Here is a 16253-nt window from a genome sequence, read left to right as displayed (position 1 = left end):
TTGGAGACATGGGTTCAAATCCCACAGCAGCTTATGTAATCTGAATTCAAGTAACAGATCTAGAATATAAGTAAATAAAAAACCTTTATTGTCACAAGTAGGCTTACATTAACACTGCAATGAAGTTATCGTGAAAAGCCCCCAGTCGCCACATTCCGGCGCCTGTTCGGGTACACAGAGGGAGAATTCAGAATTCTCAGCTGGTACAGGAATTGAACCCGTGCTCTGCTGGCCTTGTTTGGCATCACAAACCAGCTGTCTAGCCCACTGAGCTAAACCAGCCCACAAAGCTAGTCTCAGTAATGATGACCATGAAAACTAATGTTGTCAAGACCCATCTGGTTCACTAATGTCCTCGAGGGAAGGAAATATGGTCTGGCCTACATGTGACTTCAGACCCACAGCAATTGTGTTGACTCTTAACTACCCTCTGAAGTGGCCTAACAGGGCCAGCACAAGAGCAATGAGGGATGGGCAACAGATGCTGGTTTTTCCAGCAATGCCCACATCCCATGAAAGAATAAAGAAGAAAAGAAAATGATCAAAGCTCTATGATCCTATCACATTTGTTATTCTGCAAACAATTCAATTCATGCCAGGTGAAATGAAATGAAAATGAAAAATGAAATGAAGATCGCTTATTGTCACAAGTAGGCTTCAAGTGAAGTTACTGTGAAAGCCCCTAGTCGCCACATTCCGGCGCCTGTTTGGGGAGGCTGGTATGGGAATTGAACCCACACTGCTGGCCTGCCTTGGTCTGCTTTAAAAGCCATCTTTTTAGCCCTGTGCTAAACCAGCCAACAAAGTCAAGAAACAGCGGAAAGCACTGGATACAGCTCAGGCTATGGGTCCAGTACCAGCCAAGCCCCTGGCCAAGTTATTCCAGTGTAGCTACAACACTGGCATCCACCTGACAATGTGGAAAATTAGCCAGATGTGTTGTCCATTGAAACAGAACAAATCCAACCTGACCAATTACTGTACCATCAGGCTACTCTCAAGCAATAGCAAGGTTATAGATGTCAGTCACAATGTTTTAAAAAACGGTGTTCACTCATGCAGGAAGATGGCAGTGGTTGTTGGAGACCAATCTATTCTGCCTCAGGGCATCACTGCAAGAGTTCCTCCGGGTAGTGTCCTAGGCCCAACCATCTTCAGCTGCTTCATCAACGACCTTCCTTCCATCATAACATCAGGACTGGCAATGTCATCCTGAAACTGGAAACTATATCATGATTGCTTCCCTAACACTCGGTTACCTGGGTTACAATGTTGTGTTAGACGTTTTAGTTGCTGTGATATGAAGCGTCTAAAGTTCTGTTCCTTTTTCACAAACACACATTTATTTCATTCCAACAGCCTTTGCACAAAACTCTAACTATACATCACCTGACAGAGACCACCTGAAGCCCCTTTACGTATCAGTGTCAATTAATGGATACTTAACATAAATGAGACAACTAATTGCAATGTCTCTTAACCCATTACTTAACAGTCCCCCCTTCCTTGGAGAAAAAAAAAAATTAGGTGAAAACTAAATTTCAAGAAACTCAAAAACACACACATGATTTCCCCCCCCTTTTTTTTGTTTGGATAAGAAAAAAAAAGTCACAGAAACAAGCGCCCTTCATTAACAATATCCAAAAGTTTCTGTGAACTCGCCCCTCTTTTTGTAAAACAGTCTGACACTTGATAGCTCCTGTCGACCCATTTAATTTTTGTTATTTCCCCTCTGTCCAACATCTGCTTTAAACTTGCGCTGTCTATCCGTAACCTCTTTTCATTGACACTTTTTGTAGAGTGCACATTTTCCCACAGGGATTTGTCAATGTGACAGTCAATAGGTATATTACCCAAATCCCCTAATCTCAAAATTTCTGTCAATATCATACTTATATAAAAGGCCATATCCACCACCTCTACAAGGCTTGACGTCTCAGCAGCCAAAGTGCTTTTTATCACTCTCCTTATTTTCTTTGTTTCCCACACAAGCGGGCAACATTTACCATTGTTCCCCAAAAGGAAAACTATAAAACCTCCTGCGCTTGAAACCCCATCACATAAATTTGCGTAGGACGCATCACTATAAACTATGAGTTTCAAGTGCCTAAGGTCACCTAAAACCGGGAACTTCAAAACACACTCCTGCATTTTTAGTTTGGCCAACGCTTTATTTGCTCTTATTATGTCTTCCACTTTGGGATCATTCATACTCAACTCTAAGACATCAAAACTCATGTCCGGTCTAGTCTGCCTACCTAACCAGTTCAGTTGCCCAATTAAACTTCGCAGTTGCTCTTTTTCTATCTTTGAAACCATTGCGCCTTTTTGTGAAACTCGGCCACGACTAATTGCTATTGGGCTGATGCTTTCCAAATAAGATTGCTGACGTAAAGTTGCCCCTAACTTAGTCTGTCCAATTTCCAGTCCAATATATTTAAATGCACCAGAAGCCTGACTTCCAACCCTGAATTCTTTCCTCAAACCAGAGATTACAATAGCTTCAAAATCACTAGTCCCACCCCACAAAAAAATCATCGACATGAATCATAAAAATGCCAGAAAGATTTCCTTTATAGTGCCAGTAAAAAATTGCAGGATCTGCTTTCAACTGGCAACAGCCTAACTTTAACAAAACTGACCTTACCGAAAAATACCAGACTCTAGATGCATCATTTAATCCATATACACATTTGTTCAACTTCCAGAGTACCCCTTCTGTGTTAGCTGCTTCTTTAGGAGGACGGAGAAAAATGTTTCTCTGGAGCTGATGCCCCTGCAAAAAGGCAGCTTTTATATCTATAGATTTGCATTCCCATGCCTTTGTGGCTAATAGAGCCAAGAAGATCTTTAAAATAACCTTTCCTGCTGTAGGTGAATCTACCCTTAAATCCTGATCTTCTAAGTTTTCTTCAAATCCCCTTGCCTTACAAGTTCCACCCGGAAGAACCTTTTCCGTGCAAATCCATCTGTGGGATAGAGCTCTTTGTCCCCTATCCGGTACTTCCGTGCATACCCCAAATTGAAATGAAAAATGAATGAAAATTGCTTATTGTCACAAGTAGGCTTCAAATGAAGTTACTGTGAAAAGCCCCTAGTCGCCACATTCCGGGGCCCGTTCGGGGAGATTGTTATGGGAAGCTGTTACGGAAATTCACTCCAACTATGCAATTCTTGCTGTTTAGCTTCTTTGATAACTTTTTCATCTAATTTATTTGAAGCCACCAAAATCTCACGTGCATGTGGGCTTCTACTCCTATTAGTATTCGTAGTCTTACTCATGTTCCGAGATCTTGATAAACTACGTCCCCTCTCCCGCCTGGTATCTCGTTCTGTACTGCTACTGCTTGATCTTTCCCTTCTGCTGTGGGATGTCCTTTCAATAGTTCTCGACCTTTTCCTGCAGACCTGTTCACTATCCGATGTACTATCTGAACTGGCACTGCGTTTCTGTGCCCTCCATTTTTGAACTTCGTTTTCCCAATCCATTGTCTTGACTCCTTCCCCTGAATGCTGTACATTCAACCAATGTTTATACTTTCCAGTGGCCTTCCCTGCTCTACTAATAACAGTTGCATCCTTCCATTGACTAGACCCTTCAGGCAAGGTTGGTACTTTTGTACCAACCTTTGGCAGTTGCCCTTTCAGAAAAATGGACTGTTCTAATTCATCAGAAATGTTGTGTTCCTCCACAGAAACCCTGTCTGTATCAGTTAATTGGTCCTCATAGTTCTGTAACACATGCGTACCAGATGACTCTGGTTCCTCGTCATGTCTGTCTGCTCCGTCTAAATTTGAAAATTTGTAATCTGTACCCATTATCCTTGATGAATGTACCCTAACAGTTTGATTACCATGTTGCAAAATAATTGTTTTGCCATCTATGCCTATGATCTTCCCTGGGCCTTTCCATTCATTAGAATTGTCTCTCTTATAGTATGCCATGCCTACTTGCTGAAAAACGGCATCTGATGGCCGTACGTTATGTCTTAAAGCTCTGCGAATTCTTTCAGAGATTTCTGCTTCCAAAAAAGCTTTTCTACTGCTATGTAATGCATTTAAATGTTCAGCAAAACCAGAGCTAATTGTAGTCCCCTCCCAAGATGGAGGCTGGTCATCCAAAATGGACGGAATTTTAGGATTTCTGCCAAACACTAATTGATAAGGACTATAGCCCCCAACCATCTGCAATGAATTCTTTGCATGTACTGCCCATGCTAAAGCTGAATTTAGCCTGCAATTTGGTCGATATGCCAAAATTTTCAGAAGCATGTCATCGATGACAGCATGATTTCTTTCACAGACACCATTACTAAATGGGCTTTCTGCAACCGTATTCATAACTCTGATATTCATGTTTTCACACATATCCCTAAACTCATCATTAGCAAATTCTCCCCCCATTGTCCGTAAGGAATTTTGCCGGTGGACCCATTCCTGTCCCTATCCATTTTTCCACGATTTAATCCAGAATTACTCTCTTTTCTTTACTTTGTACAATCGTTGATTGACTAAATCTGGTTGCTAAATCTACAAAATGCAAAATAAATATATTATTTGCTTTATCCCAGATCTTAAGGTCCATGGCCACAATGTCGTTAAAATCCCTGGCCAAAGGTAGGGTTACTGTCGGTCGTGCTGATGTCCTTCTGTACTTCCTACAAACTTCACAGCGGTCACTAACCTGTTCTATCAGTTTAGCATAGTCGTCATCCCTTACCCCTGCATCCTTTAATAAAATTTTCAGCCTCCGAGAAGATGGATGTGCAAATTGCCAGTGCGGTTTTAATACCAGAAGCTTTTTATCAGCTAAAGTCCCATTTTCAACTGCCATGAACACATCCTTAACCACTCTACTTGAAATATTATTTGTCAGTAATGGAATACAATAGTGTCCCGACTGTGTAAATTGTAAGTCCACCAACTTTCCAAAAACTGTTGCCTTATCCTGTTCCATATCCAGTTTCATGTGTGCTTTCTTCATCGTCGGTCTGCTCAGAAGCAAAGGTATCTCACTTGATACAACATCCGTGCTAATGAAATGATTCACTCCGGCAATATTGCAAGGGATCACCACTCTTTTCAGCAACTTCAGAGTATTTTATCATCCCCAAACCTGAAACTTGTGGAACTTTCAAATTCCTTAACCTTGTTATGACTTTCAGCATTCAAAGAGTCCAGGTAACATTTTAACCAGTCAATTCCACACACAGTAGATGTGCAGCCACTGTCCAATACAGCACAGTTGAAGGATTCTGCAACCATAACCTCATTACCGGCGTGAAATTGCTTGTTAATAGGACAATGCCTTCTTTCTGGTCACTATCCTTTTCCTCTTCTGCCTCTTCCTTGTCATGTGTTGCGTCAAACACTATCATAACGAGTTAGACAGTTGAAAACATAATGGTATTGAGAGTCACATCGAAAACATTGATTTATCATGCCCCGTGCATTTCTGGGGTTCATCTTCCTATTGTAGGTTCTAACTGGGTTTCTGTCTTCATAATTTCCTTGTCTTGGTCTCCTTCTATAGTCTTGAGCCCTGTTTGTAGCCATACGATTTCGCCATCCTGTTAGTAGTGTATCTTCCATATTCTGCCTTATTGCAGGCTGACCTATTTGGGTCATCAGAGCCATCGGAATCGAATGTTTCCCCAGAAACTTTTGTAAAGCTTTTGTCATCTGTTCGAATAAGGTATCCTTATCAGTAAACTGAACTCCTGTCAAAACCAGAAGCCTATCCATGTTGCTCACTCTAGCACAGTCAAGTAATTTAAAGGCCAACACAGACTGTGAAAATTCCAGGTTGTATTTCTGCAGCCTTTTATATAGTCTGCCAAATTCCATTAGATAGTCTTCCATGGAGATCTCCTCCATTTTCCAGAACTTAGCAAAATCCGACCATGCTTCAAATGCACTTAACAAGTCATCTTTCTTATAAATCTTATCCATATAATGTAATAAAGTCTCCAGACCTTCTTCTGAGTCTAACTCTTCCAATTCCAGCTCAGAAAGCACTTTGTTTCGGATTTTACTGCCATATGGTAGAGAAAGAGCTAATGCCATACCTTGCTTTCTCTTTCCCAAAGCAGGTACCTTAGTCCACATAACTACTGCACTTCTCCATTGGTCGTACGATTCCCTTTCAGAAAATAAGGGGGGATAGTCATATCCAGCCATCTTTATCCTCGGTTCAGCCATATATCCCCTTTGTTTTTTTTCTTTTCTCACTCACTCCTTGGTTTGATCAGGAAAAGTTGTATCTTTCAACCCTTCACATTTACACAGCAACCATCCTCTGCTACCAATTGTTAGATGTTTTAGTTGCTGTGATATGAAGAGTCTAAAGTTCTGTTCCTTTTTCACAAACACATTTATTTCATTCCAACAGCCTTTGCACAAAATTCTAACTGTACATCACCTCACAGAGGCCACCTAAGTGTCAATTAATGGATACGTAACATGAATGAGCCAATTAATTGCAATGTCTCTTAACCCATTACTTAACATGTTGCCTGGCATGGAACATTTAAGTTATGAAGAGAGATTGGATAGACTTGGGTTGTTTTTGCTGGAGCAGAGAAGAGGGGAGATCTGATAGAGGTGCACAAGATTATGAGGGGCATGGATAGGGTGTATAGGGAGCAGCTGTTCCCCTTAGTTAAAGTGTCAGTCACGAGGGGACACAAGTTAAAGGTCAGTGGCAGGAGGTTTTGGGGAGATCGGAGAAAAATGTTTTTTACCCAGAGGTGGTGATGGGCTGGAATGGACTGCCTGGGAGGGTGGTACAGGGAGTTGCCTCACATCCTTTAAAAAGTACCTGGATGAGTACTTGGCACGTCAGATCAGTTGCCTTTCATGCGTCGGTACAGACTCGATGGGCTGAAGGGCCTCTTCTGCACTGTAGTATTCTGTGGGTCAAAGTCTTAAGAGCACTGTGGGTTGTACCTATATAATATGGACTAAATCAGTTTGCAAAGGTGGTTCAACATTCCGAGGCTCGGTCGAAATGAGCAATAATGTTGGCCTTGCCAACAGCACTCCCATGAAAGAACCTTAAAAAAGCAACTATCCCTGGCAGAACAAAAAAAAGAGTTAATCAGTGGCTTAAAGGCTTAAGCTATGCGGAAAGTTTGCATAAATATGGCTTGTATTCCCTATCGCAAGTGTTTAAAAGTATTCAATAATTGATTAAAAAGAGGAGGTAATTGAGATACTGGTTCAGTTGAAAACAAGGTTAACTGTACTCCAGAGTCATTTTGACCTACCAGGACCAGGTGAGGTGCACTGAAGTAACTGAATGAAGTAAGAGTGAAAACCAAAGAGACTTTGGTCATAAATCATTCAATAATCTAATAATAATCTTTTATTAGTGTCACAAATAGGCTTATATTAACACTGCAATGAAGTTACTGTGAAAATCTAGATGAAAACAAAGCACATTTCTAAAGAGAGTGGAGGGGTAGGAGCCCTGGGGGGATGCGTGCACAAATTGCTGCAGGGGGCAGGGTAGATTGGCAAAGTAGTTAACCAGGCATATGTGCCCCTGGGCTTTTTTTAACAGGGGCATAGGGTACAAGAGCAAGGAATCCACGATGAAACCTTGTAGAACATGGGGGGCAGAATTTTGCAGTCGGTGCACAGAAAGCTGGCTGAGGGGAGAAAGCCGGCGTGCAGCTCACCAGCTGCGTTTTCTCTCCAGGTGATATGGCACTCGGCGCACAGAACTGGAAGCGTGGTTTTAATGTCACGCGGTTTTTGTGCACCTCGATCAGAGAGCCAGCAACGCCAGTTCCACTGGGATCGGGGCGTTTTTAAAAGGGTGTCCCTATATGTGCTGGAAGAAAATACTCCCTCACCCCCCGGATAAGTGGAACAACCCCCCCCCCCCCCCCAAACAAGCACCGGGTCAACCTCCCACTCCACAAGTAAGGAGAACCCTCCTCACCTCCCCATGAAACTCCCCAGTAAGCTCACCCCTGGCACTGCGAGGGTGGCACTGCCCAGTTGCTAGGATACTGCCCAAGCATGTTCTCTTCCCCCTCCCCCTCCCCCCCCTCCCCATCCTTACCTTTGCGCCTCGGCTGCTTTATGTTTTAAAATACCTGTTTGTAAACCCTGCCGGCGGGGCGTCATCCTAAATATTGGGGGGAAAATATGGCGGGGGTGCCCTTTAAGTATGTTAACATTCATTAAAATTTATTTCATTCAGGTTCCCACCGTTTCCGGGCGGGAACTTCGTTACGTCACCGGTGAGGGACAGGGAAAATCGGAAATTGAGATCTCGGCGGCAAGAATTTAGATTTTTTGATTCTCGTGAGATTTTGCACCCATGTCGCCATTTGCGCTCACAGCTAACGCGAGCACAACATCACCCTCCCACCACAGTGGCTTTCAAAAGGGAATTCAATGAGCATCAATGGAGAAACAAATTGACGGGCTATTGGGAAAGGGCTGGGGAGAGGAACGAGTGGAGTTGGACAAGTTGTGAAAAGGTCAAGGGAGATGAGAATTGGAACGGTACCCAGAATCGTCTGTCCCATTCCAATTGTTGACCCTCAATTCAACGCAGTCAAACCTTAGCTTGGACGATCTGTATCTTACCGCACGTTGAGCTTTCCTGTGATTCGATCGCAAAACGAAGGGCTTGAGAAAAAGCATCCAGGGGACAGCAATGATGGCAACAATCACCAGAAAACTCTGAATCTCTTGCTGCAAAAACAAAAAGTGAATTTAGCAAGATATACTGAACTTCTACTCACTGCCCGCTGAGCTCGCCTGGACTAGCAATTGGTAATGGTGAATAATATTTGCATCTCTAATCAACTTCCGGAAGGGACATGTTTACAACCTGTTTCTTTGCTGGCCTCCTCTCCTTGTCACCTCACTAGAATTCAGTCCCCGTGACAACAGTGACCCAAAAGTATCTAACAGATACTTTTTCATCGTGTGAGCCAAGGTAAGTATTCTCAGGCTATTCTGCCATGGGAACACCACAATTGAGTCCAATCTTCACCCAAACACTTGCTGCAACTGTCACTGGACTGTGATCAGAAACAGTAATTCTGGCAGTTTTTTCTCAAAGCTCAGGTGAATTGTGGAACTGTGAGGCTGTTGGCCTATCCTAAAACAAAACTATGTCTTTTCAAATGTAGCCATTGGCGTCACCGACAAATTCAGGCTCACAAAATCATCATCGAATCAGCCATGGATCTGCCTAGTAACAGCAGTAAAACAAATTTCACAAGGCATGATAGGATGCAATCCATGCAGGAACAGATAGAAATCTGCCTACAGACAGCAGTAGCCAGCATTTAAAAGGCAAGATAAGATGCAACCTCCCCTGAGATTAGCAGGTATTTGGGCAGGATCAGGTGTAAATCGGCGTATTAGTAGACAGAGATCAGTGGAGATACATACATGCTCATTTCTAGTCAAGGAATTTGAGAGAGGCAGGCAGCCAAATACACAAAATGAAGAATCAAAGGGCAAAATGGTATAATTGCCAGGACTCTCTGTAGCTGAGAGGCTGGTTTTACATCCAACAGCCTGAGGCGCCAATCCACAACTCACAGCCAGAAGGCTAGGCCCGCTTCCACGTCTTCGATCCTAGGCCATGCAGAAACCTTTGTAAAGGCGGTTTAAATATCTTCACTGGACCAGGAAAATGTGTTTCCCAGATTTGATTATCATCCCTGTATTGTGTGGTAACGATAATCTGGATTTGACATAGATTGATTTAATTTGGATCGTCTTTTGTGGAAAGGGGGTCTGAAGTTCAAGGATGATAGTATATTTTGGAAACAGATACATTCTACATAAACGGTGTGTGTTTATTGATTCATACGCCTAATTATCTTAGAATACTGTGGTTCTGTCCATGTGTATTTGTCTTTTCATTAATTTAATAATTCTTGCACAATGTCTCGGCTTTCACGCGACTCCTCATACTATTCCAAAAAGAAAACCGTACACTCCCACGAACCAGTGTTTCAAGTTGGGATACTCTTGCAGCTACCATCAGTATGGGTCTTGACAAATCATAAAAGTTTACGGCAAGAAGAAGGCCATTCAGTCCGTCGTACCCACAGCAGCCAGCAAGTAGCTACCTACACCAGCTCTTTTCCCAGCTCTAGGTCCATAACCTTGTAGGTTATTTCACTTCAAGTGCATATTAGAGTGTATTTTTAAATGTTATGAGGATTTCTGTCTCTACCTTTTTGGCTGCGAGTTCTAGATCTTCACACCCTCTGGGTGAAATGTTACCGGCCAGAATACCCTCTGAGCCTTCTACCTTGCCACCTTCAATGGACCCCTCAACTAAGGAACATAGTGTCAATGCAATAGCTTGACAAATTCATTCAGAACATCAGTAGACCTTTGCAGCACATTCTGTTGTAGGCTAGTAATGAAACTTTAGTCAAGGCATCACAAGTAAAACAAGAGACACTTGCCTGATGATCGTACAAGGACACATTGGAAGGATCGTTGTAAGTAAATAGGAACATGTTGATGAAATGGATTAGAATACTGGGAGCAATCTGAGAAATCTCAACATTGTAAAAACACCACTTGAAAATAACCATAAAGGCCAAGTAACCGAATAAACTCAAAATGAAGATCATCTCAGGGATGAATTGAAGGACGATGTTGACCTTGTTCTTAAAGTATCTGTAAAAGAGAAAAAGGTAGGGAATGAATTATCAAGCTCTAAAAAGAATTATGTCTTTCCTCGCTAATAATTGGTGTGTAAAGAAAGATTTGTATTTGTATAGCGCCTTACGTCACCTCAGGACATAGTGCATTCAGATAATGAGGTATTTTCAAAATATATTAACAGTTATAATGTAGGGAAATAGGCAGCCAATTAGCGCATAGCATGAACTGAAAAACAACAATGCATACTGCCCAGATAATCTGTTTAGTGTTATTGGTTCTGGGATAGACATTGGCCAGTAACTAGGGAGAACTCTCACGCTCTACCTCAAAAAACTGCCTTGAGATCTTTGAAGTCCACCAGAGGTTGCAGATGGGGCAGTGATGAAGTGCTGAACCATCAGAGGTGCTATCTTTTAGATAGGTCTAAGAGGAACCAGTGTCCTGTCGCTATCTTGGCCAATATCTACATCTCTTCTGTACAGATATTGTTTAGTGAAAGAGATTTTCTAATCTTTAACCTTACTCAGGCTCATCAAGGAGAGGGGTATTAAATAAGCTGTCCGTATAAGTGGTAGAGCACCAGGATCGCACGAGATGCATCCAAGGAAACCGAGGGGAATGAGTTTGGAAATTGCAACGGCACTGGCCATAATGTTCCAGTCTTCCTTAGAAGTGCCAGAGGACTGGAGAATTGCAAATGTTACACCCTTGTTCAAAACAAAATGTTTAAAGATAAGCCCGATACCTACAGGCCAGTCAGTTTAGCCTCAATAGTGTGGAAACTTCTAATAATAATAATTTGACACAAAGTGAATAGTTACTTCCGCAAAAATTGGTTATTTAAGGAACCCCAGTATGGAGAGTAAATCATGTCAACGTGGGGTTTCTTGATGAGGTAACAGAGTGGATTGATGAGGGTACATGATATTTCAGAAGGCCAAGAAGCTAGGAAAAGGTGATGGGGTGGTTCTGTTAATTAAGGATGACATAAGGGCAAGAGTGAGAAATGATCTTGCATCTAAAAATCAAGATGTAGAATCAGTTTTGGTAGAGATAATAGGAAATATAATAAATGATGGGACTTTGTTTCTTGGTGCTATGATAGTAACAACACTGTAGGGCAGCATATGAAGGAAGAAATAGTGAGGACTTGTGAGGAAGGTACTGCAATAATCATGGGTGATTTTAATCTACATGTAGATTGGACAATCAAATTGACAAGGGTAGCCTAAAAGATAGAATGTTTTCAGGACAGTTTCTTAAAGCAACAAGTGCTCAAGTCAACTAAAGAGCAGGTTATAATAGACCTGGTAATGTGCAAGGAGACAGGGTTAATGAAGGAGCACATAATAAAGATCATGATTGAATTTTACATTCAGTTTGAGGAAGAGCGGGTCTAACTTAAAATTTAATAAAGGCAATTTCAAGGGTATGAAGACAGCTTTAAAGAAAACAAAATCATTCATGCGATTTGGGCGTCGCAGGCTGGGCCAGCATTTGTTACCCATATTTCCCTTGAATTGACTGACTTGCTAGGCTATTTCAGAGGGCATTTTAAAAGTCAACCACATTGCTGTGGTTCTGAAACTACATTGCTGTGGTTCTGAAATCACATTCAGGCAAGACCAGCTGAGGATAGCACATTTCCTTCCCTAAAGGACATGAGTAAACCAGATGGGTTTTTACAATAATCAACTCAGGATTATCATTCGACTTTTATTTTCAGATTTTTTATTGAATTCAAATTTCAATTTAAAATTCAAAACTGGATCACCAGAGCAATATCCAGGATCTCTGGATTACTGATCCAGTGACAATACCACTATGCCACTGCCTCCCATTTTAGTTGGCTAAAGTGAACTGGGAAATTAGGGGCACGATCAGATCAGTGATGCGACGATGCTGTTAAATCTTGCGAGAGGCCTCCCGCGGGATTTGCAATGCTCGGAATACCTCGCGATCTGGATCTCGCACTCGTTGGGCAAGATCCAGATTAACAAATGAGCCATTCGCCTACCCATGTCTACCCTGGATTCTCCCAAAGCCTGGGAACTAATGGCCTGAGCTGGGAAACCTTGCCATGGCGCCGTTTAGCATTAGTCCACACAAACGTGGACCAGATATAACAGCACCTGGGGGGGGGGGGGGGGGCAGGCCATTGGAGGCCGCAGAGTGGTCGGGCTCTGGGCTGGGTGATAGCCTGGCACCCCCACTGGCACCCAGACAGTGCTACCTAGACACCTTGGCAATGTCACCCTCGCACTGCCAGGGCATCCTGGTGGCACTGCCAGGCAGGCAGGAGCACTATCAGGGTGCCAGGCTGGTGGTGTCAAGGTGCCAGGTTGCCCGTGCCAGGGATCGGGCACAGGAGTGCCTTGACCTTAGGAGTTCAGGTGAGGGAGGTGTGATGATATACATCCCTGTAAGTACACAAGGGTTAATGTATATACACTACACCTAGCTAGACACTAGAGGGAACACCAGAGACATGACACACAGGCAGTCAACCAATAGATCAGTAAGATAGGACACGACCAATGGGCATTCACGATACACATAGAGGTGACACTACCACAGGGGGGCATTACACCAACCCATATAAAAGGACACATCACACATGCTCAGCCTCTTTCCCGTGGAGACATTCAGTGAGTACAGACACAGGGTTGATTGAACATCACACCCACCACGTGGATTGTAGCAGACTGGTTCGTCAATCTGAGTAGCTATAGCAGGATTAACAGTCGAATCCAAGTAGAAGAATTATTAATACGTTTAATAAACGTGTTAAAGCTATCTCCAAGTCTGAACCTTCCTTTTTCAGAATGCACATCAAGGAAGCAGCTTATGCTACGTCAAGAGCATAACAAAACAGGAGGGTGAGTGGCAGGCTGGAGGGAATGGAGGTCGTGTTGGTTAACGTATATGCCCCGAATTGGGATGATGCGGGATTCATGAAGCGGATGCTGGGACGTATACCGGACCTGGAGGTAGGAAACTTGATAATAGGAGGAGACTTCAACACCGTGCTGGACCCAGGGTTAGATAGATCCAGATCTAAGACCGGAAGAAGGCCGGCAGCGGCCAAGGTGCTTAAGGGGTTTATGGACCAAATGGGGGGAGTGGATCCATGGCGATTTGTTAGACCGAAGGCCAAGGAGTTCTCCTTCTTCTCCCATGTTCACAAGGTGTACTCCCGGATAGATTTTTTTGTTTTGGGAAGGTCGTTGATCTCGAGGGTGGAAGAAACTGAGTATTCAGCCATAGCTATCTCGGATCATGCCCCACATTGGGTGGACCTGGAACTAGGAGAGGAGAGGGAGCAGCATACACTCTGGCGATTAGATGTGGGATTGTTGGCGGATGAGGGAGTCTGTGGAAGGGTGCGGGGATGTATCGAGAGATACCTGGAGGCCAATGACGACGGGGAGGTCCGAGTGGGAGTGGTATGGGAAGCACTAAAGGCGGTGGTCAGAGGAGAGCTGATCTCCATCAGGGCCCACAAAGGGAAAACAGAGGCCAAGGAAAGGGAAAAATTACTGGGGGAGATCTTAAGGGTGGACAAAGAATATGCGGAGACCCCGGAGGAGGGACTGTACAGGGAGAGACGACGACTCCAGACGGAGTTCGACCTTCTGACCACCAGGAGGGCGGAGGTGCTGTGGAGGAAGGCACAGGGGATGAGATATGAATATGGGGAAAAGGCTAGTTGCCTGTTGGCCCATCAGCTGCGAAAGAGGACAGCGGCGAGGGAGATAGGGGAATTAGAGACGAAAAGGGAGCTACGGTGCGGAGAGCAGGGAAGATAAACGAGGTGTTTAAGACCTTTTACGAAAGACTTTATAGGTCCCAACCCCCGGAGGGAAAAGAGGAGATGCGGCAGTTTTTGGACCAATTAAGGTTCCCGAGGGTGGAGGAGCAGGAGGTGGAAGGCCTGGGGCACCAATTGGGGTGGACGAGGTTACCAAAGGGCTGGGGAACATGCAGGCAGGGAAGGCCCCGGTCCATATGGGTTCCCGGTGGAATTTTATAGAAAATATGTGGACTTGCTGGCCCCGCTGTTGGTGAGGACATTCAACGAGGCCAGAGAAGGGGGGACTCTACCCCCGACAATGTCGGAGGCGACGATATCGCTAATTTTGAAGCAGGATAAAGATCCGCTGCAGTGCGGGTCCTATAGGCCTATTTCACTACTAAATGTGGACGCCAAATTGCTAGCAAAGGTGCTGGCATCGAGGATAGAGGACTGTGTCCCGGGGGTGGTGCACGAAGACCAGACAGGATTCGTAAAGGGGAGACAACTAAATGTCAACGTGCGACGGCTATTAGGGGTGATAATGATGCCCCCAGCAGAGGGGGAGGCAGAGATAGTGGCGGCAATGGATGCAGAGAAGGCATTTGATAGGGTGGAGTGGGGGTATCTATGGGAGGTGCTGAGGAGGTTCGGGTTCGGGGACGGGTTTGTTAGCTGGGTCAAACTCCTCTATGGGGCCCCAACGGCATGTGTGGTCACGGGTCGGCACAGATCGGCGTATTTCCGACTATACAGGGGAACAAGACAGGGATGCCCGCTATCTCCATTACTGTTCGCGTTGGCAATTGAACCACTGGCCATGGCGCTGAGAGACTCCAGAAAATGGAGAGGGGTGATTAGAGGGGGAGAAGAACACCGAGTGTCACTCTACGCGGATGACCTACTGTTGTATGTGACGGACCCAGTGGGGGGGATGACATATGTGACGGACCCAGTGGGGGGGATGACAGAGGTCATGCAGATATTGAGGGCGTTCGGAGATTTCTCGGGATATAGGCTTAACATGGGAAAGAGTGAACTTTTCGTGATACACCCTGGGGACCAGAGCAGAGGAATAGATGGCCTGCCTTTAAGGAAAGTGGAAAGAAACTTTCGATACCTGGGGATTCAGATAGCCAGGAGCTGGGGAACCTTGCACAGACTTAATCTGACACGACTGGTGGAACAAATGGAAGAGGACTTCAAGAGGTGGGACATGCAGCCACTGTCACTTGCGGGCAGAGTGCAGGCAATTAAGATGATGGTCCTCCCGAGGTTCCTATTTGTATTCCAATGTCTCCCTATACTGATCACCAAGGCCTTCTTTAAAAAAATAGACAGGAGCATCACGAGCTTCGTGTGGGCAGGGAAAGTTCCGAGGGTAAGGAGGGGGTTCTTACAACGTAGCAGAGACAGAGGGGGACTGGCGCTGCCGAATTTGGGCGACTACTATTAGGCCACCAATGTGGCGATGATCCGTAAATGGATGATAGAGGGAGAGGGAGCGGCGTGGAAAAGATTAGAGAGAAAGTCCTGTAAAGGGACGAGTCTAGAGGCGCTGGTGACGGCGCCACTACCGTTCTCACCAAAAAAATTTACCACGAACCCAGTGGTGGCGGCAACATTAAATATTTGGGGGCAATGGAGGCGACAGAGAGGTGTGCTGGGAGCCCCAATTAGAACAACCATAGGTTTGCCCCAGGGAGGATGGATGGAGGATTCCAGAGCTGGCACCAGTTGGGAATTAGGAGGGTGGGAGATTTATTTATAGACGGGATGTTTGCGAGCTTGGGAGCGTTGG

At 44.4% G+C, this 16253-nt stretch overlaps 1 protein-coding gene across 1 annotated transcript in view; it reads right to left on the bottom strand.

The window, feature by feature from the left end:
* The window catches only part of LOC140396129 (V-type proton ATPase 116 kDa subunit a 4-like), a 204280-nt gene that overhangs the window by 20564 nt on the left and 167463 nt on the right, over positions 1-16253 (bottom strand). The window contains exons 16-17 of the mRNA XM_072484282.1: positions 10451-10671; positions 8605-8708 (exon numbers count right to left, since the gene is read on the bottom strand). Of these exons, the coding sequence (XP_072340383.1) occupies positions 8605-8708; positions 10451-10671 (325 nt within the window). The remainder of the gene's footprint in view (positions 1-8604; positions 8709-10450; positions 10672-16253) is intronic.

Source organism: Scyliorhinus torazame, chromosome 19, assembly GCF_047496885.1.
Source record: "Scyliorhinus torazame isolate Kashiwa2021f chromosome 19, sScyTor2.1, whole genome shotgun sequence".
Taxonomy (NCBI): domain Eukaryota; kingdom Metazoa; phylum Chordata; class Chondrichthyes; order Carcharhiniformes; family Scyliorhinidae; genus Scyliorhinus; species Scyliorhinus torazame.
This window is presented reverse-complemented; position numbering and strand designations above follow the sequence as displayed.